Here is a 24,781-nt window from a genome sequence, read left to right on the forward strand (position 1 = left end):
GTATTATATTCCTAATGAGTATCTGTAAAGCTTTATTCAAAATTTATACTTGACCCTAGAATGTCTTTTTTGGGGGGCTTTGCCATGAGGCATGCAGGATCCTGTTCCCTGACCAGGTATCTAAGCAGCACATGCTTGAAAGTGTGAAATCTTAACCACTGAACCAGCAAGGAAGTCCCAGTACCTAAATTTTCAAATATAATACTACCAAACTAAACTGAAATAACAAATTGTAAAACTAAACTAAGATCTGGTTTAGTTGAGGAACACAGGTCACTAGTATTTGCATGTATTCTGGCGCAAATGCACTTTCCTTGTTACTGGGGCAGCCAGATTCAAATCCTCACTAGCCATCTGCCCACAACCAGTGAGTGAATATAGATTAAGCATTTAGCCTCTCTGGGTGATGTTTCCTCATCTTTATAAGGGAGATAATACTGCCTGCCTCATGAATGTGAGAGGAATAAAGATGTTTTCATTTGTGTGGCTTTGTTCACAGTGATTCATTCAATCAAGTGTTTTTTAATGGTTCTTCATTCAACTCTTGGAAGCACTGATATGACGGGAAAACATGAACTCTTTTAAAGTAGGAATTATTGATAAGTGGAGAATATTGGATTTTTGTTGACCTGCTACTTGTGTTCCATGCCTCATCTTCCCATTCAGGACTTTCAGCTCAGAAGACAGCCATCAGTCACTGAGACCTGAGAGCATGGCTACTGGTGATTTGGCAGCAGGCTCCATCTTATTATTACAGACAGTATTTGGAATGCTGGGGAATTTCTCTCTTCTTTACTGTTATCTCTTCCTGTGGTGTACTGGGGATAGGCTGAGAACCGTAGATTTGATTGTGACAAACCTTATTGTAGCCAACATCTTCATTCTGTTTTCTGCTGGATTCTGCAGTCCAGTGACAACTTTTGGGTGGAATTGTCTCAAAAGCGGACCTGCATGCAGAGTTTTTGCTTATCTTCGCGGAGTGGGCAGGGGAGCATCCATTGGCATCACATGCATCTTGAGTGTCTTCCAGGCCATCACGATCAGTCCCAGGAACTCCAGGTGGGCAGAGCTGAAAGTGAAAGTTCTCAAGTGTGTTGTTCCTTCAATTATCCTGTGCTGGGTCGTGAACATGATGTTAAATATCATTTATCCTATTTTCGTGACTGGAATATTGAGTAACAAAAGCATCACAAATAGAAAAAGTTTCAAACATTGTTCTGCTGTTCCCAATGATCGTTATGGAGAAACATATGCAGCAATGATGTCTATGCCTGTTGTCTTTTCTTTTGTGGTCATGATCTTGGCCAGTGGCTCCACGGTTTTCACCCTGTACAGGCACAAGCAGAGAGTCCAAAACGTTCATAGAATCAATGGCTCCTCCATATCCTCTGCTGAGTCCAGAGCCACTAAAACCATCCTTCTCCTGGTGAGCATCTTTATTAATTTTAACACACTTTCCTCCATCTCTTATATTATTTTGGGTATTTCCAACAATTCTAGTTTGTTCATTTCGACCATGTCTGCAGTAGTCATTTCATGTTTCCCAGCTATCAGCCCCTTTCTGCTTATGAGTCGTGACTCCAGAATATCCAGGCTCTGTTTTGCTGGGAAAAGGAATGCAAACTCCCCCACTCTTAAGAGAAAGGTGTGAATGGTATGTATTTGCACTGTATTCATTGGCTTATTCACTCAACCCCTCAGAGTCCTAGGTAAAATGTGAGTGGTTTACCAGAGGATGGTAAACAGGATGTGGTGAGCATCTTCCTCAAAGTAAACAATGTTGTGATAGTAATTGCAAAGAAGTATGATACAGTGATCATGTAAATACTTCTGTAATGGACGTTCTGCTAGTGCTTGAAGTCGAAGAGTTCAGAATGTATGTAATAATAAACACCAGGTCCTCAAACAGTCTGCTTCTTATAGACACGTGTAGAAGGGTGTAACTTAAAAGTATCAATGCAAATTTGCTAGAAATGGAGTAGGCATGGAATATTAGGAAAAGGTGGGTGGAAATGGAAGAGCATGTGGCAGGTTGTTACTGAATCTGAAGGCAATGGGGAAGGGAACTTCAGTCCTTGAGTAAAGATTTGTGAAGGTAGGCATGAGTTTTGTCAATTTTATCCTTAGAATGGCAATAGCTGTTTAGGTGAAATACAGTATTTTGTGGGGAGATGAGTGTGTTTAAGGATTTTCAGGTAGAAATGGCCAGATTGAAGTGAAGTGGTGTACAGGAGAGCATAAAATTACATTTTACCATATTTTAAAAAATCATCATGTGATTGTGATAATTGAAAAAGTTGAGAATTGCATGGAACTTGGATCTGTAGAAGGCAGAGTTTTCTTTCTTTTGTGAAGATGACCATATTGGTAAGTCGAGGTTTTCAGGTGCATGCTCACATATCCAAAGCTATGAAATTACTTTGTAGTGAAGACTTCCATTAAATTCAGAGCACTGGAGGAAGAAGCATTTGAAAGGGAAAGGGATCCATGCTGTGCATATGGAGTTTGTGGCTCCTCAATTTCAAGGTGCACAGTGAGTATTGGCTTAGTGTTGTTGTTCAGTCACTCTGTCAAGTCTGAATGCCAGCTCATGGACGGCAACACTGCAGGCTTCTCTGTCCTTCACCACCTCTAGGCATTGCTTAAACTCATGTCCATTGAGCCAGTGATGCCATCCAACCATATTATTGTCTATCATCCCCTTCTTCTCCTGTCATCAATATTTCTCTGTATCAGGGTCTTTTCTAATGAGTTGGGTTTTTGGATCAGGTGGCCAAAGTACTGAAGCTTCAGCTTCAATATAAATCTTGCTAATGAATATTCAGGATGGATTTCCTTTAGAATTGACTGGTTTGATATCCTTGCAGTCCAAGGGACTCGCATGAGTCTTCTCCAACACCACAGCTCAGAGATATCAATTCTTCGGCATTCAACCTTTGTGATGGTCCAACTCTCACATCCATAAATGACTAATGGAAAAACCTTAGCTTGGTCTGTACAGACCTTTGTGGGCAAAGTAATGTCTCTGCTTTTTAATATGCTGTCTAGGTTGGTCACAGTTTTCTTCCAAGGAGCAAGCGTCTTTTAATTCTATGGCTGCAGTCACCATCTTCAGTGATTTTGGAGCCTAAGAAAATAAAATCTGTCACTGTTTCCATTGTTTTCCCATCTATTTGCCATGAAATGATGGGACTGGATGCCATTGTCTTCGTTTTTGAATTTTGAGTTTTAATCCAGATTTTTCACTCTCCTCTTTCACTTTCATCAAGAGGCTCTTTAGTTCTTCTTCGCTTTCTGCATATACTCCTACCTTTCATTTAATGATCACTTTTATTTGGAAAAATTGAAACATACAGAAATGTAAAAATACAGCAGGGAATATAGACCTGTAAAATCCTGAACCTACGCCATACTTTTCATCTAGATTCACCAAACATTACTATTTTCTTTGCAAACATTACCATTTTATCACAAATTCTTTTTCATCTGTTTATGTACTTGTTGTTTCATGTGAGAATAAATTGTATACCTTTTGACAATTTTCCCCTTGCTAGCTGAATGTTTACTTCCTTTCTAGGTAATTCTCTAATCTAACACAATTGAGGCATCTTATTTATCAATCAATAGTAGCATCTTACTAACAAATCAATGCCTAATAGCATCATTGAATAGCAAGTCCATATACAGATTTCTCCCAATGAGGCAATGATGTCTTTTATATTCACTTTCATAAATCTAAGATCTAGTCATGATATGAAAATTGCATTCCATTGTCTTGATTCTTTAGTTTCTTTAATTTAAAATACTTGCAGCTCTTTTTTTTTCCTTCAGTGATACACTTTTGAATAATACGTACTCACTGTGTGTTAACATCAGGTGGAATGTTGATTGCACAATTTAGGTGCTGTGTTTTGTACTAAATATTGTCTTTGTGATTTTTGCAGGGTTGAAAGGATTGGAATGTGTAGAAAGGCTCCCATTTTCAGATTTCCATAAGTCTGGATATGCAGCTGTTCTGCCTAAGATCTTGTGATTGAGACACACACTTGCATCATGATTTGATTTTTTAAAAATAGTTCTGAGTTCCTGTGAGTGTATATATTTATGCTTATTCATATAAGACACTTTTTATGTGTTCAGTGTGTGTCTTGATGCTTTTGAGCGTGTATTGATTCAGTTAAAGCTACTTGAGCAAGAGTGATTGTGTATGTGCATGACTATGTGAATGTATGTAAATACATGTTTGAATGTATTGAGTGTGCACACATGCCTGTTTGCATCTTTGTGTAGGTGAGTTGGGGTGTTTGTGTTTGGGTGTTTCTATGTAGGTTGGGTTGGCTATTGTAATGGCTGTAGTAACTGAGTTGAAATTACAGAGTCATTCCATCCTGAACACAGAGCAAAGAGTTGATTTGTGTGTAGGAAAACCATAAGAATTGAATTCAACTGTTTTTTATATACAGAATATTTTCATATAATTGTGTTATATGAAATTTGTGTTATATGAATTGTTTCTTAATTTAAAGGAAATCATGGTTCCTTACTCAAAATTTTGCACAAAAATAAGTGTGGAGGATTCTGTTAATGATTTGCTGCTCTTTTTGAGGGGGCCATTCCCAGTGGCTTGCCGGATCTTAGTTCCCTGACCAGGGATTGAATCCCTGACCTGGAAGTGAAAGCACTGAGTCTTCAACACTGGACCAGCAGGGAATTCCCTGTTTGTTGGTCTTGAGTTGACTGAGTAGCATTAGCTTATCTGACAGTACACGAATAGTAGAATCTCCCTCTTAAACTATCTGGTCCTGGTTCTTTTATTTTCAAGAACTTTTAGGAAGCTTCTTTCTTTTTTCTATAGATATTAGTTGGTTCTGCTTCCTGTGACTAGTGAGGGTAAATATTGGGAAAGTTTGTATTGCTAACAATTTACATATTCATTACTATTGAGTTGTGCAAATGAGTGCAGTGATATCTAATGTAGATCATTGGTGTCATGTCCTTCTTTTTACCTGTACATCTTTGAAAAGCTCATATTTGGACCAATTCCATTTTTTTTTTTGCCCTTACCTTAATTGCTGGTGCAGCTCAGTGTATGAAATGAGGAAAGAACTGTTCGGAGTAGAATCTCTCAGTGAGGCAGAACCTCTAATGAAACAGATACTTGTAGCCAGTTCCTGTGTCAGTCCTAAGTACTTCCTGCTCCCTGCGTGTGAGCCCTGCCTGCCTCCGGGATCATGGAAAACTAAGCTTCTGTCACAAATACACTCCAGTAGTCTCTTAGACATATTAACCTGAAACTTAAAATTGTCCCTGGTAATTAGCAACTGGGAGACTGTTTTCAAAAATAATCCCAGCTCCCAAGCCTGTTCCTGCCCACGCTGCTATAGGTGACATGAAAATTGCAGTTCTGAGGGGAGGTGAGGTCACAGGATCACAAGCTCATATCTCAGGGTTGAGCTACCCCTCTTGTACACAGGCTGATTGCTTTGACCTTGGTGTTGAGCTCACCATCCAGGCAGCAGGAAAAAAACAGTGGTTTTCTCTACATTCATCTGTGAAGTAGAATCTATAAAGGAAGGATTTGAGTCAGGAATCTGGTAAGTGAACATATTGGACAAAGGCAATCTGCTGTCTATGGACCTGGTCAGCACCAAAGCCCTGCAGGAGGGCGGGATAAATCCTGAATATGAACTGAGATGGAAAAGGGAGGTGGGGTCCTAGACCTTTCACCAATCCCTGATGGCTCCTAGTGTGATGTATGTATGTCTCACTGACAGATTGTTGTGGTTTAAAGCAAGTGATAATGAAATCTGATTTTTCATATGGTAAAGGACTGTAGTTCCTAAGCCAGTTTGATGATCAGAGTACTTTTCAGGAATCATAGAAATAATTTTTAGGTTGATAGGTGTGGCCATGGTGGGTCATACTGTAAGAGGGAGTAGGATGAACCAGGGAATCATCTGATCCTATGCCGAAACAGTGTGTCTAGCAGCTGTTGCTGGAGTAGAAGTGTTTTCTCCAACTCTTGGTGTATGAAGTGCTTAGTACATTTAATAACTGTATCTGTATAGAATGTGGAGAAACTCTTATTGCTTAAAGTTAGCGAAGCAGGATGTAAGAAAAATAGAAGTTTACATGTTTCAGATATCATTTTAGGCTCACGTGTATTTTGTGATATTTCTGCTGCTTTTAAATGTTCCCATCCAAAAATATGTCATTTATACTGTACACAAACTTAACATTTGTTAAGTTTGCCTACCTTAACATTTGATTTTGTGTGTCATGGTATTTCATATCTTTCAGAAAGCTTGCCTTACTGCTAATGCTTTTATTTGACTCAGGTGTATATATATATGATTTGGAATTACTAATAAACTCTACCATACAGCATTAATCAGGCATCAATGTTTCCTGTGCCATGGTTCCTATGATTTGATCCATTGAACTTCTGAACAGGAATGAAAGTAAATGAGTCTTTCAGTTTCCATCCTTACATTGAGCCGTTCTTGTATTCATTAAATCTGCTTTGTCAGGGGAAGGTACCTGCAGTTTTATGCTGTGAGGCAGTGCATCTACATTTAACTTTTTCTACAGCTTTATTCAAAGTTAATATTTGCCTATAAAATGAGTCTTTAGGACTAAATGGAATATTGTCACTATGTAAATATGAAAATAAAATATTAATACCACCAACCTAAATATAATGACAAAGTACAGAAGCAAAACCAAATTTAGACCTGGTTTATTTGAAGAACAGAGGTGACTAGCATTTAAGTGCATATATATATTTTTTTAAGTGTATTTTTGATTAAATGCACCGTTCTTATTACAAGCTGATCTAGGGTCACGTGCTGTTAGCCTTCCGTCCCTATCTAATGAGTGAATTTAGACCAAACACTGAACTTCTCTATGCTGATGTTTGCCTCATACTTATATATAATATAACAGTGTGTGTTTCATGAATTTGTGAGGATTAAAGACATTTGTGCAAATGTGGCTTTCATAGCAGTGATTCATACATTGAAAGTGTTCTTTAATGGTTATACATTCAACTCTTGGAAGCACTTACCTGACGGGAATACTTGAAGTAAGCCATCCTTTCAAAGTAGGAACTATTGGTAAGTGGAGAATGTTCGGTTTTAGTTAACACTGTACCTGTGTTCGATGCCTCATGTTCCCATTCAGGATCCTCTAGCTCAGAAGAAAACCATCAGTCACTGAGACCTGACAGCATGTCTGCCCGGGATTTGGCAGTAGAAGTGATCTTCTTATCGCAGACTGTATTTGGAATGCTGGGGAATTTCTCTGTTCTTTACCATTATTTCTTCCTTTGCTGCACTGGGCAAAGGCTGAGAACCACAGATTTGATTGTCAAGAATCTTATTGTAGCCAACATCTTGGTTCTGTTCTCCGGTGGATTTCATGATACAGTGAAAAATTTTGAGTGGCATTTCATGGACAGTGATTTTGCATGCAGATTTTTCCCGTATGTTCGTGTAGTTGGCAGGGGCGTGTCCATTGGCACCACCTTCCTCTTGAGTGTCTTCCAGGCCATCACCATCTGTCCCACGACTGTCAAATGGGCAGAACTTAAAGTGAAAGCTCTCAAATGCATGGTTCCTTCAGTTACCTTGTGCTGGACCCTGAACATGCTGGTGAATGTCATTTTTCCTATGTATATGAGCGGAACATTGAGAAACAGAAGCATCACAAATAGAAAAGATTTCGGATACTGTAGCGCTGTCAGTCATGGCCAACCTGAAGACTCATTATATGCAGTATTACTCTCCTTTCCTGATGCCTTATGTTTTGTGCTCATGATCTTGGCCAGTGGCTTCACAGTTTTCATCCTGTACAGGCACAAGCAGAGGGTCCAAAACTTTCATAGGACCAACATCTCCTCCATATCCTCCCCTGAGTCCAGAGCTACCAAAACCATCCTTCTCCTGGTGTTCACCTTTATCTTTTTCAACATCCTTACCTTCATCTGTGCTATTATTTTGGCTGTTTTTGACAGTATTGATGTTTTCTTTGTGAAAACCTCTGCAATAATCATTGCATGTTTCCCAATGGTCAGTCCCTTTCTGCTCATGAGCCGAGACTCCAGGATATCCAGGAACTGCTTTGCTGGGATAAGGCACTCAAAATCTCCTACCCCTATTTGTGCTAAGTCTCTTCAGTAATGTCCAACTTTGTGTGAACCTATGTACTATAGCCCTCCAGGCTCTTCTCTCCGTGGAATTCTTCAGGCAAGAATACTGGAGTGGGTTGCGATTCCCTTTTACAGGGCATCTTCTGGACCCAGGGATCGAACCGGTGTCTCTTCCCTCTAACCTGCCTTGGCAGGCAGGTTCTGTTACCCCTAGTGCCACCTGGAAGCCCATGTAAATTGTTGTCTCTAGTGCCAGCAAAGTGCTTGACACTGCAGGTAAAGTAGGTTCAGTATATTTTACTGATGGAATGGATTAATTTGTCCAGTGCTTGTTGAGTTTCTTCCTACCTTCTTTGTGTCACTATAATGTGCTTTTTATTTCTTTCACCTTTGTCTTCATTTTGCAGGTCATCTTGGTAAATATCAGTCTATTTTTTTGTTCTTATTTTCCTACCACTGTTTGAATGAAGTGCTTTTATTCCCAACAGTTGTGATACCAAATGTGAGTAGGTTTTCCACACTCTGCAAAGCAGTTGTTCAACTCTCTGTCACTCCAGCAATGACACTAACCACCTAGTTCAGACTCCAAAAGACTGTCCTCAGTTAAATGGGAGTCTCAAGTGTTGGGGACTAATGTTGTGTCCACTTCTGATGACTCGGCTGTAACATCAGGGGTTCCTACACTCACCCCCCTCTTCAAGTTGAAGAATTTGGTGGAATATTCACAGAACTCTGGGAAACATTTTCCTTACTACCACCAGTTTATTATAAAGGATACAAAGGAATGGCCAGATGAAGGAATATGTTGGGTGAGTTCTGGACGGAGCCCAAGGACAGGATCCTCTGTCCCCATGGAGTTGGGCATTGCCACCCTCCCTGCAGGTGGAAGTGTTGTCCAACTCTGAGGGTCTCTGTGCACTGCTGCTCACGGGGGTTTTATGGAGGTTTCATCATTGATTATATCATTGACAATTGGTGAGTCACTCAATTTCCAGTCCCTCTTCTGTCCCAAGAGTTTTGGGGGGGTCAACCTGAATGTTTCACCTCTCTAGTCACATGATTGGCTCCTCTGGCAACCAGCTGCCATCCTGAAGCTCTCTAGGGGCCCATCCAGGTCACCTCATTAAGAAATACTCAGATACGATTGTAAACGCTTGTTCTGAGAAACAATGAAATACTTCTTTCACCTGTACCACTCAAACATTTCTAAAGGTTTTGGCAGTTCTGTGTCATACACTAGGGAAATGTCCAAATGGAGATACCTTACTGTGTCACAGTTCTCATGCTGAAAGTTTATTTTTTACATTGTAAGTTTTGTGTTCATGCAAGTACCGGCCTTAGACTTCAGCTAGCTGAGTTTCGCTGGACTTCAGATTTTTCTCTCATCATACCCTCTCCTATAGTGTAAAGAACTTTCCTTGGAACCAGTAACACTGTAGGATAGGATGCTTTGAATCCATACCAGGTCCAGTATAAATTATGACTTTGAAAACACCCCCCTCTGATTTTTTTATTGTCTTTTTTGGGGGTGGAGACAGGCAGGGCCAGCAGTTGTGTCTAGGTGGTGATGTCCATGTCCCTGATTCTCCCCTAGGGGGCACTTGCTGAGTCTATACATGTTCATCTTTCCTCACGCAGGGCCTTGAGCCCATGTTCAGGAGCTCCAGCAGGGCCTCGGAGCAGACCTGGTTCTGGGAGGATGCCTGACAGGCAGATCCCTCCCAAGGACTTGACAGGAACAGTACTTATCTCTCAGGTGACATGAAATTAGTACTGATGGAGTTCACTTGCAGGTTGGTGCTGACACACTGGTTTTGGATGCTTTACGTGGTTCATATTGACAAGCGCCCCTAAGGAAAACCACATTCAAGGGTCAGGTCTATACTGAATGTAACTCTCTGTCTTTTGTGTTGTGTGTGTATTTTTAAAGCCCTGTTGGGGTAGAATGTATTCACTGTTGGGTTTCCTTGGCCTGGGTTCCTAGACTTGGTAACAGAGCTTACTACAGCAAGATGACGTGTCTAAATATGTTTTGTTAGTAGAAATAGTATTTTTTTTAAAACACAGTGCGGGGCTCATGGGATCTCACTTCCCAAACTAGGGATCGTACCAAAGCCCAAACGGTGAAAGTGCTGAGTCCTAACCACTGCACCACCAGGAAATTCCTTGTATTATTCAGTCAGGGATCTCCAAGGCCATCCTCAAAGTTGACTCATAGAAGGACTCCCAAGATTCAGGAGTGGTTACACTCACCTCCACACCTCCACACACATATATATGTGTGCTGTGCTCAGTCACTCAGTCGTGTCTGACTCTTTGTGACCCCATGAACTATACCCCGCCAGGCTCCTCTGTCCATGGGATTTCCCTGGCAAGAAGACTGGAGTGGGTTGCCATTTCCTTCTCCATTACACCCAGGGTTACACCCAGGGTTGCTCTTTATTGCAGTGCAAGGATACATGCTTGAATCAGCAAAGGGAAAGGTACCTGGGGTGAAATTCACAAGAAACCAGGCTTAAGATTCCACGTCTTTTCGAGGGAAGCGACATGAAGATGATATGAGTTTGCCCTGAACGACATGTGACAGTACACGTGTTGCTGTTGTTAGTCCCTAAGTCATGTCATATCTGTGACCCCATGGACTGCAGCACACCAGGCTTCCTTGTCCTTCACTATCTCCCAGAGTTTGCTCAAACTCATGTCCATTGAGTCGGTGATGCCATCCAAGCATCTCATCTTCTGTCATCCCCTTCTCCTGCCCTCAGGCTCTCCCAGCATCAGGGTCTTTCCCAATGAGTCAGCTGTTTGCTTCAGGTGGCAAAAGTATTAGAGCTATACATGAAGTGTTGCCAACCTAGGAAGTTCAGCTGAGTCTAGGTGCAGGGCTGTCCTGGGGTCAAGAAGATAGCTCTGAGGCCTCATGTGACGGACAGCTGCTACTCAGACCCCAGGCCTTCAGATCAAATGGCTCTTCATCATAAATGGCATAAATGGGTGTTCATTGGGAGGACTGATGTTGAAGCTGAAACTCCAATACTTTGGCCACCTGATGCAAAGAGCTGACTCATTTGAAAAGACCCTGATGCTGGGAAAGATTGAGGGCAGGAGGAGAAGGGGATAATAGAGGATGAGATGGTTGGATGGCATCACCGACTCAATGGACATGGGTTTGGGTGGACTCAGGGAGTTGGTGATGGACAGGGAGGCCTGGCATGCTGCAGTTCATGGGGTTGCAAAGAGTCGGACACGACTAAGTGACTGAACTGAATTGAATACTTAGAGCTTGATTCTTTACAGGAAAGACTCCACAAATCTAACTTACAAGTGAAAAGGTTCTTGAGGGAGGGGTACAGAGAGAATGGGAATTTATGGATAGAGTGACTAGATTAGGAGAAAATATAGATCCACAAGGAAAGGGGAAGCCATGAAGGACAAGGATTTGCCAGCTGAGGTGCTGGGATTAGTGGGAGTATAGAGTTGTCAAGGGAGAGGATTCCACGGGGTTATATACAGTGGAAGAGAGATGCGGAAATAGAAGGGCCTGGTGGAGGTTGGAGGGGAAAATGTAGATCATGGGCTCAGAGAGTGTTGCCTATAGCCCTGAGAGAGCGATAAAGACCTAAGGAGTCGTGGGGTGAAGGTCACGGGTACTAGAGGTGCAGGGGAAGCCTGTATGGAAATAAGTGGATGGAGTTATTTGGGGCAGATTTGGGGGTCACTAACTCATCCCCCATTATTAATACCGTTGTTTTCAGTGGAATCACAAGTCACTCATAGGCCATTTTTTACAACTAGACATTGAAGTGATAAATACTGTTCGTATCAGATACTCCTGGGACTTCCCTGGAAGTCCAGTGCTTTGGACTCCATGCTTCTGCTGCTGAGAGCATGGATTCAATCCCTGATCTGGGAAATGAGATTCCCACATGTCACATGGCACAGCCCCCCCACCGCCCAATACTGCTAATAATTTTTTAATATTCACTAAGTCCCTAGGTAGAAGTTTGAGTGAATACCAAACCATCACTAGTTTACTCCTCTTTGAGTATTTCGGGCATGGGGAGTGACCAGGGTGGGCCTGGCTGGACATCTCTCCTGGTCTGGGGCCCTCAGTTTTGGCAGCAGGAGACCTGACTCTTACCCAGTATGATGTCTTCAAGAACATTTATGCCTCTAACTGATTTGGTGAGATTCTCCTTTTTTACTTTAGTATTTTTAAAATTTAATAGAAGCTTTATATAAGAAATAACATGTAACTAAACAGTATTGAAAAATTATAAGTAATGTTTGTTTTTTTGTGTGAAACCATCCCAAGAAGTAATCACTGGCAATCGTTCTATGGATATGATCACAATTGAAGATGTTTTTCATTGAAGAAAAAAATTGTAATGCTATAGGCAGATCTCCCTCCCTTGGTGCTTTAATTTGGTGGTTTGTGTCACATTATAGGCAGAAAGGTCTTTGCAGATGCACCTAAGGTTACAAGTCATCTGACTTTAACATAGGGAGATTCTCCTGCATTATCTGAGGAGGCTGTTTGTAGTCACATAACCCTAAAGAATAGAAAGACCAGTTAGAAGCAAATGAAGAGGAAGAGATAGAAAATAGGACTGGGCAGTGGGGGAGGGTGTGGATGGTCATGGTCAGTGTTTTAATGCTGGCTTTCAAGATAGAGGGATTCACATAGAGATTATGAAGAATTCATAAAGACGTGAATTGACCAGGAAGTAATTCTTCCCCAGAGACTCTCATTAAGAGCCCAAAAGAGCAGACCACTTGATTTTGGCCTTCTAACTTACCTGTGAGAAAATGAATCACTGTTTTTTTTAGCTGCTAATTTCATGGAAGTTTGTAACAGCAGCCAAAAGAACAGAATTATAAAATAAATGATAAATAAAATTAGGTAAAATTCCCACTTAATTTCCTGCAACTGATAGCATTTTACTCTTGGCTGTAACAATTTTCTTCAGTTCAAGTTCACTCTGGTACGGGGAGGGAGGAGGGAGGAGGGTTCAGGATGGGGAACACGTGTATACCTGTGGCGGATTTCATGTTGATATATGGCAAAACCAATACAATATTGTAAAGTTAAAAAAAAAAAAAAGGTGGGGTGGGGGTGGAAATGTAGTTTTAGAGTGTTCTTAGTAGTATATCTGAAATGACATTAAAATGAATTTTTAAAGTATTCTGTTTAGGTTCAGTATTGAAAGAAATATTGTCATACTGGACTTACTTTCTAATCAAATTGCTCTCCTTAATCACTAGTCTATAATGAAGATATTTTTAGTTCCATACAAATAGATCTAGAAATTTGTTGAAACATCACATTTATTCCATAGAGATTCTTTTTAATTTGTAAATTGAAATACAGTTGATTTATAATAGTATGTTTGTTTCAGGTTTACAGAAAATGATTCAATTTTCCCTATATGTATATTGTTCACATTATTTTTCATTGTCTTTTTCCATAATGATTATAGTTCTGTATGCCATACAGTAAATCCTTCTTTCTTATCTATTTTGTGTCTAGGAGTTTCCATCATAGTTTGCTAATTTCAAATTTTAATTTACTCTGCTTCCCATTTCCCCTAGGTAGTCATAAGTCTGTTTTCTATGTCTGTGAATTTTTTTCTGTTTCATATATAGATTCACTTGTATTATTTTTAGATTCCATATATAATCCCAGTCCACACTCTGCATCCATGGTCCTCCGCCTTGTAGTCCTGACCTTTTGTCCTGGGCTTTTGGGCTCCTTCATACCCCTGTCCTCTCCAGGTCTCTCATGTCCTGGTCCCATTATTTCTCCCAGACCCATCCCCTTTCCACACACTATCTCACTAGGACTGTTATCTCTACCAGGACCTGCCTACTCTATGTGAAGTCATCTTCTCCCCACGCCATGTTTTATAAACCCACCTACCACTGACTTTTGCTCACTTTTGCCCATGTTTCATCCCCACTGACTTCCCTGGTGGCTCAGATGGTAAAGCGTCTGCCTACAATGCGGGAAACCCAGGTTCGATCCCTGGGTTGGGAAGATCCTCTGGAGAAGGAAATGGCAATCCACTCCAGTACTCTTGCCTGGAAAATCCCATGGATGGAGGAGTGTGGTAGGCTACAGTCCATGGGGTCGCAAAGAGTTGGACACAACTGAGTGACTTCACTTCATCCCCACTGAAATTTTTATCCCCATTATTCTGTTTACCCCATATCACCAAGTTCCCCATATGGTGACTTCTTACCCACTTTGCCCACTTGTATTTTCATCCTGAGGCTTGCACTTGAATGCTTAATCAACATTAAACTCCTTCTACCTTCTCTCTCTCTGCCCTCTCTCTTCCCCTGCCCACTCTACAATCCCTGGCCTCCAGGTTCACTGTACTACGATCTTATTCACATGGCTCCTTTACCCCGTGGCCTATTCCTACTCTACTGTTACACACCCACACACTGTCACTACCCCAAACACTACAAGTTGCCTTTGCCTAGACTGTGTCTTGACATCAGATGGCAATATTCACCTCACATTTTAGGTGCTGTGTATTGTACTAAATATTGCGATTTTGATTGTTGCAGGGTTGGAAGGACTGGAAAGTGTAGGAAGGCTCCCATTTTGAGGCATCCCAAAGTTTGCAGATAGAACTGTTTTTCTGTGGAAGATCATGTCACTGAGACACACACGTGCATGGTGATTGTGTTTTTAAGAGTGGTAGCTGAGTTTGTGTATCTATTAATATTTGTATATATGCATGGAATTTTCATGGGTTCAGTTCGTGCATTAGTAGTGTCAATATCCATTGAGATTATATGAGGATGTGCGTGTGTATATGCATAAATATGTGAATGTGTGTGACTGTATGTTTGAGTATGTGAATGTCCATGTGTGTATGCTTGCATGTCTGTGTAATGACTTTGTGTGTGTGTGTGTCTGTGTGTGTAGAATGGGTAGTCCACCATTCTGGCTCTAACAACTGACTTGACAATTGGGAGTGAATGTATAGTGAACCCAGGTCAAAGATTTGTTTGTGTGTAGGGATCCCCTGATAGCTCACTTGGTAAAGATCTGCCTGCAATGCAGGAGACCTTGGTTGGGTTCCTCAGTCAGGAAGATCCACTGGAGAAGGGTTAGGCTACCCACTCCAGTATTGTTGGCTTCCCTTGTGGTTCAAGTGGTAAAGAATCTGCCTGCAATGCGGGAGACCTGGGTTGACTCCTGGGTTGGGAAGACCCCCTGGAGAAGTATTCTGGCCTGGATAATTGAAGATCTTTAGCTTTATTCAGATTTATAATTGTGTGTATAATAAGTCTTCACAAATAACTCAAAAGTTTTCAGTACCTACATTTTAAGATAAATTACCACCAACCTAAATTGAAATGACAACACACAAAACTAAATTTAGATCTTGTTTATTTGCAGAACACAGGTAACTAACTAGTTATTCAGTGCTTTTTGGATTAAGTGCACTATTCCCCAGCTCAGCCAAGGAATCCCTATTAGCCATGTGCCCCCAACTAGTGAATCAATTTAGAACACTTCACCTCTCTGTGTCAACGTTTGCTTCATCACTCTAAGAAAGATAATAGTGTCTGTCTCTTGAATTTGTGAGAAATAAAGACATTACCACATGTGTGGCTTTCATAGCAGTGATTCATACATCACAAGTATTCTTTAATGGCTGTACATGGAACCCATGGAAGTTTTGACCTGAAGGAAAACTTCAAGTAATTAATTCAGGGTAGAAAGTTGGATTTCACTTGACCTGGTACCTATGTTCCATGCCTCATATTCCCATTCTGAATCCTCTAGCTCAGAAGAAACCATCAGTCACTGAGACCTGACAGCATAGCTGGTGGTGATTGTCAGAAGGGTTGATCTTATTATTACAGACTATATTTGGAATGCTGGGGAATTTCTCTCTTCCATTATCTCTTCCTTTATTGCACTGGGTATAGGCTGAGGACCATAGATTTGATTGTTAAGAATCTGATTGTTGCCAACATCTTGGTTCTGTTCTCTGGTGGCTTCCACAATACAATGGCAAATTTTGGGTGGCCCCTCATGGACAGTGACTTTACACGCGAATTTTCCAGATATGTTCATGGAGTGAGCAGAGGTGTGTCCATTGGCACCATTGTCCCCTTGAGTGTCTTCCAGGCCATCACCATCTGTCCCCAGACCTCCAGGTGGGCAGAGCTTAAAGTGAAAGCTCTGCAGTTGGTTTTCCTTCAATTATCCTGTGCTGGATCGTGAACATGCTGGTAAATGTTGCGTATGCTATGTATGTGACTGGAAATTTGAGCAACAAAAACTTCACAGACAGAAAATGTTTGGACACTGTTATGCTGTTCGCCATGACCAAATCAGAGACTCATTATATGCAGCGTTGATATCATTCCCTGATGTCTTATGTTTGTGCTCATGATGTGGGCCAGTGGTTCCACAGTTTTCATCCTCTACAGGCACAAGTAGAGAGTCCAAAGCATTCATAGCATCAGCGTCTCCTCCAAATCCTCCCCTGCGTCCAGAGATACCTTAAAACTATCGTTCTTGTTGTGAGCACCTTTGTTAAGTTTAACACCCTTTCCTCAATCTGTTATATTGTTTTGAGTCATTTGAAGAATCCTAGTTTGTTCATTTTGAACGTCTCTGGAATAATCACTGCGTGTTTCCCAACTGTTAGCCACTTTCTGCTCATGAGTCATGATTCCAGAATACCCAGGCTTTGCTTTGCTGGGAAAAGGGATACAAACTCCCTTACCCTTAAGAGAAAGATGTAAATGGTATGTATTTGAACTATATTCATTGGCTTGTTTCCTCACTTCCCTCAGAGTCTTAGGTAAAATTGTGAGTGGCTTACCAGAGAATGGTAAACAGTAGTGGTGAGCATCTCCTTCAAAGTAAACAATATCATGGTGTACTTTTAATGAAGTATTTTATAATTATTGTGTAAATACTTCTGCAATGTAAGTTTTACTAGTGCTTGCAGTTGAGGAGTTCAGAATGTATGCCATAACAAATGTCAAGTCCACAAACAATCTCATTGTCATAGAGAATTGTATGAGTGTGTAACTTTAATTTATAACCATAAAATTCCAAAAATAAAGTAGGCATGGGATATTAAGAAAAGGTGTATGAAAATGGAACAGCATGTGGCAAGTCATTGCTAAACCTGAAGACTAGAGTGCTGGAGGGGAAATTCAGTTCTTGAGTAATGCTTTTGGAAGCCAGTCATGAATTTTGTACATTATATTCTTAGAATGAAGACAGTCATTTATATGGAATATGATGTTTTGTGGGAAGATGAGCATGTTTAAGCATTTTTAGATAGAAATGACCAGATTGAACTGAAGTGGCATAAAGGAGAGCATAGCATTACATTTTACTAGATTCTAAATAACTACACGTGATTGTGACAATGGAAAAATATGTGAATTGCAACCTACACGTGGGTTGTGTAGAAGTCAGTGTTTTCCCTCTTTAGTGAGGGTGAATTGGACATACTGGGATGGAAGATGTTTGCAGGTGAATGCTCTATGAGGTTAGTTTGTGGTAGAGACTTCCACCAAATTCAGAGCAACCCGTGGAGAGCCATTTGAGAGAAAAGACGTGGATCGATTCTGTGTGTACAGAGTTTGTGGTTCTTGATTTTCAAGGAGCAAAGTACATCTTTTTTTTTTTAATTAATTTTATTTATTTTCTCAGTTTTAGGAGAGATTTTTTTTTTACATTTACATTTTACATTTTTTTTCATTGAAGCCAATGAAAGTATTGAGAATTCAACAGGCTGAAAAGCAAAATACTTATTTTAACCCAATGGTTATATATCGATTGAACTTTGTACCCCAAAGAGAAACCAACATTTTCACCTTAGTTGAAACACTTAAATATTTACCACAAACTAGATCACATAGCAAGAAAAAGAAAGTACATATATCTATAAATCTATAAATTTATAGATATAGCTACATATATCTATAAATGTGTATATTTATACACAATGTACAGATATCTATAAATGTGTATACTTATTTCTTGAAGCTATGTTTATGTATATATTAATACATATAGAATTAAACATATTTGTTATTGGAAAGTTGTACATAAGAACAATTTTAAATGCCTATAACTACACTAGTGATAAATCTTAATATGTATGTTATCTGAAGAGCATATTGCCATACTTGTTTTTCGTTAAGATTTCATAAACTGTACTTTTTATTATTCCAGTTTAATCATATTATTATCTGTATCTCTTGAGAAAACATTTCTTGAGTATAGTAACAGTTTTGATTAAGAAATTAGTCTACTTACATTTAATATAATAATTGACACATTTGTATATCAATAAAGTTTATTTTCTTGTTTCATGTATGTGAACTTCTTTTCCATTAATTTTAAAATGTAGTTCTACTTAATAATTGATTTTTTTCTTTGAAATTTGTTTCCTTACCATGTGTTAACTTTTACCTAGAAATTTAGCATACTTGTTTTTTTTGAGTGCACCATCTGTCTTCTGGGATCTTAGTTCCTTGATGGGGTTGAAGCTATACTGTCTGTACTCAAAGGGTGGAGTCTTAACCACTGGACACCCCCAAGGAAGTCCTTTACTACACATTAAAAGCTAAGATATATGTATATATGTAACTGATTCACTTACTGTACACCTGAAACCAGCACAAGATTGTAAGTCAACTATACTCCAATTTGAAAGCAAGAGTCCAGGGGAGCAGACACTTTGACTTCTGACTTACTGACATGTGAGAAAATGAATGTGTTGTTTGAGGCAGCTGATATCATGTCAGTTTGTTACAGCGTAATAGAAATCTGATTCCCATGGAAACAATAATATACAAACAATAAAATTAAGTAAGATTCTCATTTATCATCCCACAACTGATGGCATTTTGATACTGATGTGTAATAATTTTCTTTAGCTTTAAGTATACCCTTTTAAAAATGTGGTTTTAGAGTATCCCTGATGTTTTACTTGAAATGACATAAAAATGAATTCTTTAATATAGTCCATTTTGGTTAAATTTTTACACAAATATTGTCTTAATGGATTTACTTTGTAATCAAATTTCTTTCCCCTGTCAGGGGTCTATATTTAGTCCAATAAAAGTAGATCTACAATTTTATCTGAATATCACTATTTATTAATTGGAGATTATTTTTCAATTTAATTTCAATTTAATTTAATTTTTTTCAATTTTATTTTTATTTTTTAAGTATAGGTGACTTATTGTGTTAGTTTCACAGCAAAGTGACCATCAGAGAATTTTTTGTTATATTCTTTAACATGATTCAGTCAGGGGTCTCCAAGGCCATCCTCAAGGTTGATAAATCATAGAAGGACTCTAAGTTTCAGAAGTGGTTACACTCAAGGTTACTTTTTATTGCAGTGAAAGGATGCAGGTTAGAATAAGCAAAGGGAAAAGGTGCATGGGGCAAAGTACACAAAAAATCGGGCTCAAGAGTCCACATGTCCTTTCCCAGGGGAGTGACATGGGGGTGTTGTGAGTTTGCCCTGAACAACGTTGGCAGTATACATTAAGTGTTGTCAGCTTAGGAAGTTCACCAGAGCCAGGTTGCAGGGTTTTCCTGGGGGTCATGCAGGTAGCCCTGAGGCCCCGTGTGACTGACATCAGCTACTCAGACCCTAGCCCTCCAGAGCAGAAATAGCTCTCCATCATAAATGGCATTGTTAGGATTAACTTTCTGGTCCCACTGGTCTTGTATGGCCCAATGCCTCAAGTATATCAAAACACTCTTATCAGGAGAATAGTCCACACTTAGGACGCTATCTCCCAGGAGTGAGGCAATGCTGAAAACAGGTCTATCTTTCCAATATTAGAGCTTGAGCAAGCGAGGTTTGCTGGATTATTGCTTTCCTACATGGTCATAGTGGATGGTTTCCTTGTTCTATGTTTCTAAATGATGTCTGGGAATTTGGTGATGATGTACACCGGCACCAAGAGAAGCAAGAAAAACTGAGAAAGTTTCCATGATTGTGAAGATTTTGGAAAAAGTATTTTGTTTAAACATTCAGCTTGTTTCTTTAAAGGAAAGGCCCCAGACATTTGACTCACAGTGGAAGGTTTCTAGAGGATGGTGTACAGAGGGAATGGGAATTGGGTTGAGGTGAGTGGGATAGAGGAAAATATAGACCCATGAGGAAGAGGGAGGCCCTGAAGGCAAGAAGTAGCCAGTTGGGGTGCATGGACTGTGGGGGTAAAGAGTTGTCAGAGGGAGAGGATTCCAAGGAGGGCTAGAGTGGAGGTGCAGTGAGGAAATGGAAGTCAGGTGGAGATTCAGTTCAGTTCCGTTACCCAGTTGTGTCTGACTCTTTGCGACCCCATGGACGCAGCATACCAGGCTTCCCTGTCCTTCACTGTCACCTGGAGTTTACTGAAACTCATGTTCATCAAGTCGGTGATGCCATCCAACCATCTCAACATCTGTCGTCCCCTTCTGCTCCTACCCTAAATCTTTCCCAGCATCAGGTTCTTTTTTTTTTTTTTTTTTTTAAATTTTATTTTATTTTAAACTTTACATAACTGTATTAGTTTTGCCAAATATCAAAATGAATCCGCCACAGGTATACATGTGTTCCCCATCCTGAACCCTCCTCCCTCCTCCCTCCCCATTCCATCCCCCTGGGTCATCCCAGTGCACCAGCCCCATGGACTCTGTGGGAGAGGGAGAGGGTGGGAAGATTTGGGAGAATGGCATTGAAACATGTAAAATCGACTATAAACAAAACTGGGTGCCGAAGAATTGATGCCTTTGAACTGTGGTGTTGGAGAAGACTCTTGAGACTCCCTTGGACTGCAAGAAGATCCAACCAGTCCACATTAAAGGAGATCAGTCCTGAATATTCATTGGAAGGACTGATGCTGAAGCTGAAACTCAATACTTCGGCCACCTGATGGGAAGAAATGAACCACTGGAAAAGAACCTGATGCTGGATGCTTGGGGCTGGTGCATCAGGTTCTTTTCCAGTGGTTCATTTCTTCCCATCAGGTGGCCGAAGTATTGAGTTTCAGCTTCAGCATCAGTCCTTCCAATGAATATTCAGGACTGATCTCCTTTAATGTGGACTGGTTGGATCTTCTTGCAGTCCAAGGGAGTCTCAAGAGTCTTCTCCAACACCACAGTTCAAAGGCATCAATTCTTCGGCACCCAGTTTTGTTTATAGTCGAACTCTCGCATCCATACATGACTACTGGAAGAATCATAGCTTTGACTAGACAGACGTCTGTTGGCAAAGTAATGTCTCTGCTTTTAATATGCTGTCTAAGTTGGTTATAGCTTTTCTTCCATGGAGCAAGTATCTTTTAATTTCATGGCTGCAGTCACCATCTGCAGTGATTTGAAGGCCTCCAAAATAAACTCTGTCACTGTTTCCATTGTTTCCCCATCTATTTGCCATGAAGTGATGGGACCCAATGCCATGATCTTAGTTTTCTGAATGTTGAGTTTTAAGCCAACTTTTTCACTCTCTTCTTCCATTTTCAAGAGGCTCTTTAGTTCTTCTTTGCTTTCTGCCATAAGGGTGGTGTCATCTGCATATCTGAGGTTATTGATACCTCTCCCTGCAATTTTGATTCCAGCCTGTGTTTCATCCAACCCAGCATTTCACATGATGTACTCTGCATATAACTTAAATGAACAGGTCGACAATATACAGCCTTGACCTACTCCTTTCCAATTTGGCACCAGTATGTTGTTCCGTGTCTGGTTCTAACTGTTGCTTCTTGTCCTGCCTACAGATTTCTCAGCAGGCAGGGCAGGTGGTCTGGTACTCCCATCTCTTTAAGAATTTTCCACAGTTTGTTGTGACCCCCACAGTCAAAGGCTTTGGCATAGTCAGTAAAGCAGAAATAGATGTTTTTCTGGAACTCTCTTGCTTTTTTGATGATCCAGCGGATGTTCGCAATTGGATCTCTGATTCCTCTGCCTTTTCTAAATCCAGCTTGAACATCTGCAAGTTCATGGTTCATGTATTGTTGAAGCCTGGCTTGGAGAATTTTGAGCAGGTGGAGGTTAGAGAGGAAAATTTAAATCCTGACCTTGCAAGGTGATGGGACAGGTGCTAAAAGATGGATAGAGACCTAAGAAGTACTGGGGTGAAAGTCTTTGGGTGATAAAAGTAGATTTTAGGGACAATATAGAGATAAAGGGATGGACATATCAGGCCAAATTGGGAGTCACTATTTCATCCCCCACAATTCATACCCTCATTTTCAGTGGAGTCACAAGTCACTTGTGGGTCATTTTTTCCATTTTCCCTATGTAACAAAAATTCTGCTGATACCAAATACTCCTGGGACTTCCTTGGTGGTCCAGTGGTTAAGACTCTGTGCTTTCATTGCAGGGGACAGGGGTTTGGCCCCTAGTTAGCGACCTAAGATCCTGCAAGCCACACAGAATGCCCTCGCCCAAACCTCCTAATAATGTTTTAATACACAGTAGGTCCCTTGGTAGAAGGTGAATGATAACACAGCATCAGGATTTTACTCCTGTCTGGAAATTTTGAGCAGGAACAGTGACTAGTGTGGACTTGCCAGGAGCATCTCTTTACTGGTCCTGGGCTCCAGTGTTTCAATACTGGACCTCACCCCTTCGCCGTACTATGATTCAGCAACTTTTATGCCCCAAACTGATTTCATGAAATTCCTCTTACTTAATTATAGAGTTTTTAAAATTTAACACCCGGTTTACATAAGAAATAAAGTATAACTATAAGCACAGGCTGGAATCAAGATTGCCGGGAGAAATTTCAATAACCTCAGATATGCAGATAACACCACCCTTATGGCAGAAAGTGAAGAGAAACTAAAAAGCCTCTTGATGAAGGTGAAAGAGGAGAGTGAAAAAGTTGGCTTAAAGCTCAACGTTCAGAAAACGAAGATCATGGCATCTGGTCCCATCACTTCATGGGAAATAGATGGGGTAACAGTGGAAACAGTGTCAGACTTTATTTTTTGGGGCTCCAAAATCACTGCAGATGGTGACTGCAGCCATGAAATTAAAAGACGCTTACTCCCTGGAAGGAAAGTTATGACCAACCTAGATAGCATATTCAAAAGCAGAGACATTACTTTGCCAACAAAGGTCTGTCTAGTCAAGGCTATGGTTTTTCTAGTAGTCATGTATGGATGTGAGAGTTGGACTGTGAAGAAAGCTGAGCGCCGAAGAATTGATGCTTTTGAACTGTGGTGTTGGAGAAGACCCTTGAGAGTCCCTTGGACTGCAAGGAGATCCAACCAGTCCATTCTAAAGGAGATCAGCCCTGGGATTTCTTTGGAGGGAATGATGCTGAAGCTGAAACTCCAGTACTTTGGCCACCTCATGCAAAGAGTTGACTCATTGGAAAAGACTCTGATGCTGGGAGGGATTGGGGGCAGGAGGAGAAGGGGATGACAGAGGATGAGATGGCTGGATGGCATCACTGACTCTATGGACGTGAGTCTGAGTGAACTCTGGGAGTTGGTGATGGACAGGGAGGCCTGGCGTGCTGGGATTCATGGGGTCGCAAAGAATCAGACAGGACTGAGTGACTGAACTGAACTGAACTGATACAGTATTGAAAAGGTTATAAGTAATGTTTGTTTTTTGTGTGTGAAACTATCCCAAGATGTAACCACTTGCAATAGTTTTTTGGGTCTGACCACAAAAATGTTTTTCATTGAACAGAATCCACTGTTGTCGTAGAGCTGTAGGCAGCTCATTATCCCCTGGCATCATCCCTTGGTGGTTCATGTCACATTACAGGCAAAAGGGCCTTTGCAGATGCACGTAAGGTTATTAGTCATATGACTTTAAAATCGGGAAATATTCTGCATTATTTGGGTAGACTTGTAGTTACATGACCCTAAAGAACAGAAAGGCCAGTTAGATGCAACTGAAGAGAAAGAGATTGAAAACAGGAGGGGGAAGGTGTCAGTTTGCTGATGTTGACTTTCAGATAGAATAAGCCATGTAGAAGCAATTGTGAAGAATTCTTGCAAAGACATGTATCAGCCTGGAAGTAACTCTCATGGAGAGGCTCCAGTTAAGAGCCCAGGAGAGCAGACCACTTGATTCTGGCCTTCTGACTAACTGACCTGTAAGAAGAGGAGTGAGTGTTATTTCAGGTGCTAGTTTCATGGAAGTTTGTTACATCAGCAATAAAAACAGAATACTAAACAATAAAATAAGCTCAGACCTGTTGCTCTGTGAGAAACTAGAGTGTTGTGATGGGGTGGGTAGTGGGAGGGAGATTCAAGAGGAAGAGGACATATGTATATCTATGGCGGATTCATCTTGATGTATGGCATAAACCAACACAATATTGTAAAGCAATTATCCTCCAATTTAAATAAATTGAAAAAGGCTTTTTAAAAATTAGGGAAAATTCCCATTTATTCTTACAACTGATGGAGTGGGTTGCCATTTCCTCTTCCAGGGGATCTGCCCGACCCAGGGATCGAACCTATGTCTTCGGCTTGGCAGGTGGATTCTTTATCACTGAGCTCCCAGGGAAGCCCTTTAAAGGAGTAAACCTGATATTATATCACAATTGGTATAAAAATGAATTTTTAACATACTCTGTTTTGCGAATCTCACCACAAAAATGTTTTAAACTC

General features: G+C 40.5%; 2 protein-coding genes and 1 pseudogene across 2 annotated transcripts; all 3 read left to right on the top strand.

Moving 5' to 3' along the window:
* The first annotated feature begins 523 nt into the window (after positions 1 to 523).
* Positions 524 to 1,693, top strand: LOC123330288 (vomeronasal type-1 receptor 4-like). The gene has a single exon (XM_045163283.1). The coding sequence runs from the start codon at positions 713 to 715 to the stop codon at positions 1,649 to 1,651; it is 939 nt and encodes a 312-aa protein (XP_045019218.1). The 5' UTR covers positions 524 to 712; the 3' UTR covers positions 1,652 to 1,693.
* Positions 1,694 to 7,229: 5,536 nt separating this feature from the next.
* LOC123330284 (vomeronasal type-1 receptor 4-like) lies at positions 7,230 to 8,180 on the top strand. Its single transcript, XM_045163282.1, has one exon. It carries the CDS (start codon positions 7,230 to 7,232, stop codon positions 8,178 to 8,180), a length of 951 nt encoding a protein of 316 aa, XP_045019217.1.
* Positions 8,181 to 12,205: 4,025 nt separating this feature from the next.
* LOC123330200 lies at positions 12,206 to 16,927 on the top strand (annotated as a pseudogene).
* The last annotated feature ends 7,854 nt before the right edge of the window (positions 16,928 to 24,781 follow it).

Source organism: Bubalus bubalis, chromosome 18 (assembly GCF_019923935.1).
Source record: "Bubalus bubalis isolate 160015118507 breed Murrah chromosome 18, NDDB_SH_1, whole genome shotgun sequence".
Classification (NCBI taxonomy): domain Eukaryota; kingdom Metazoa; phylum Chordata; class Mammalia; order Artiodactyla; family Bovidae; genus Bubalus; species Bubalus bubalis.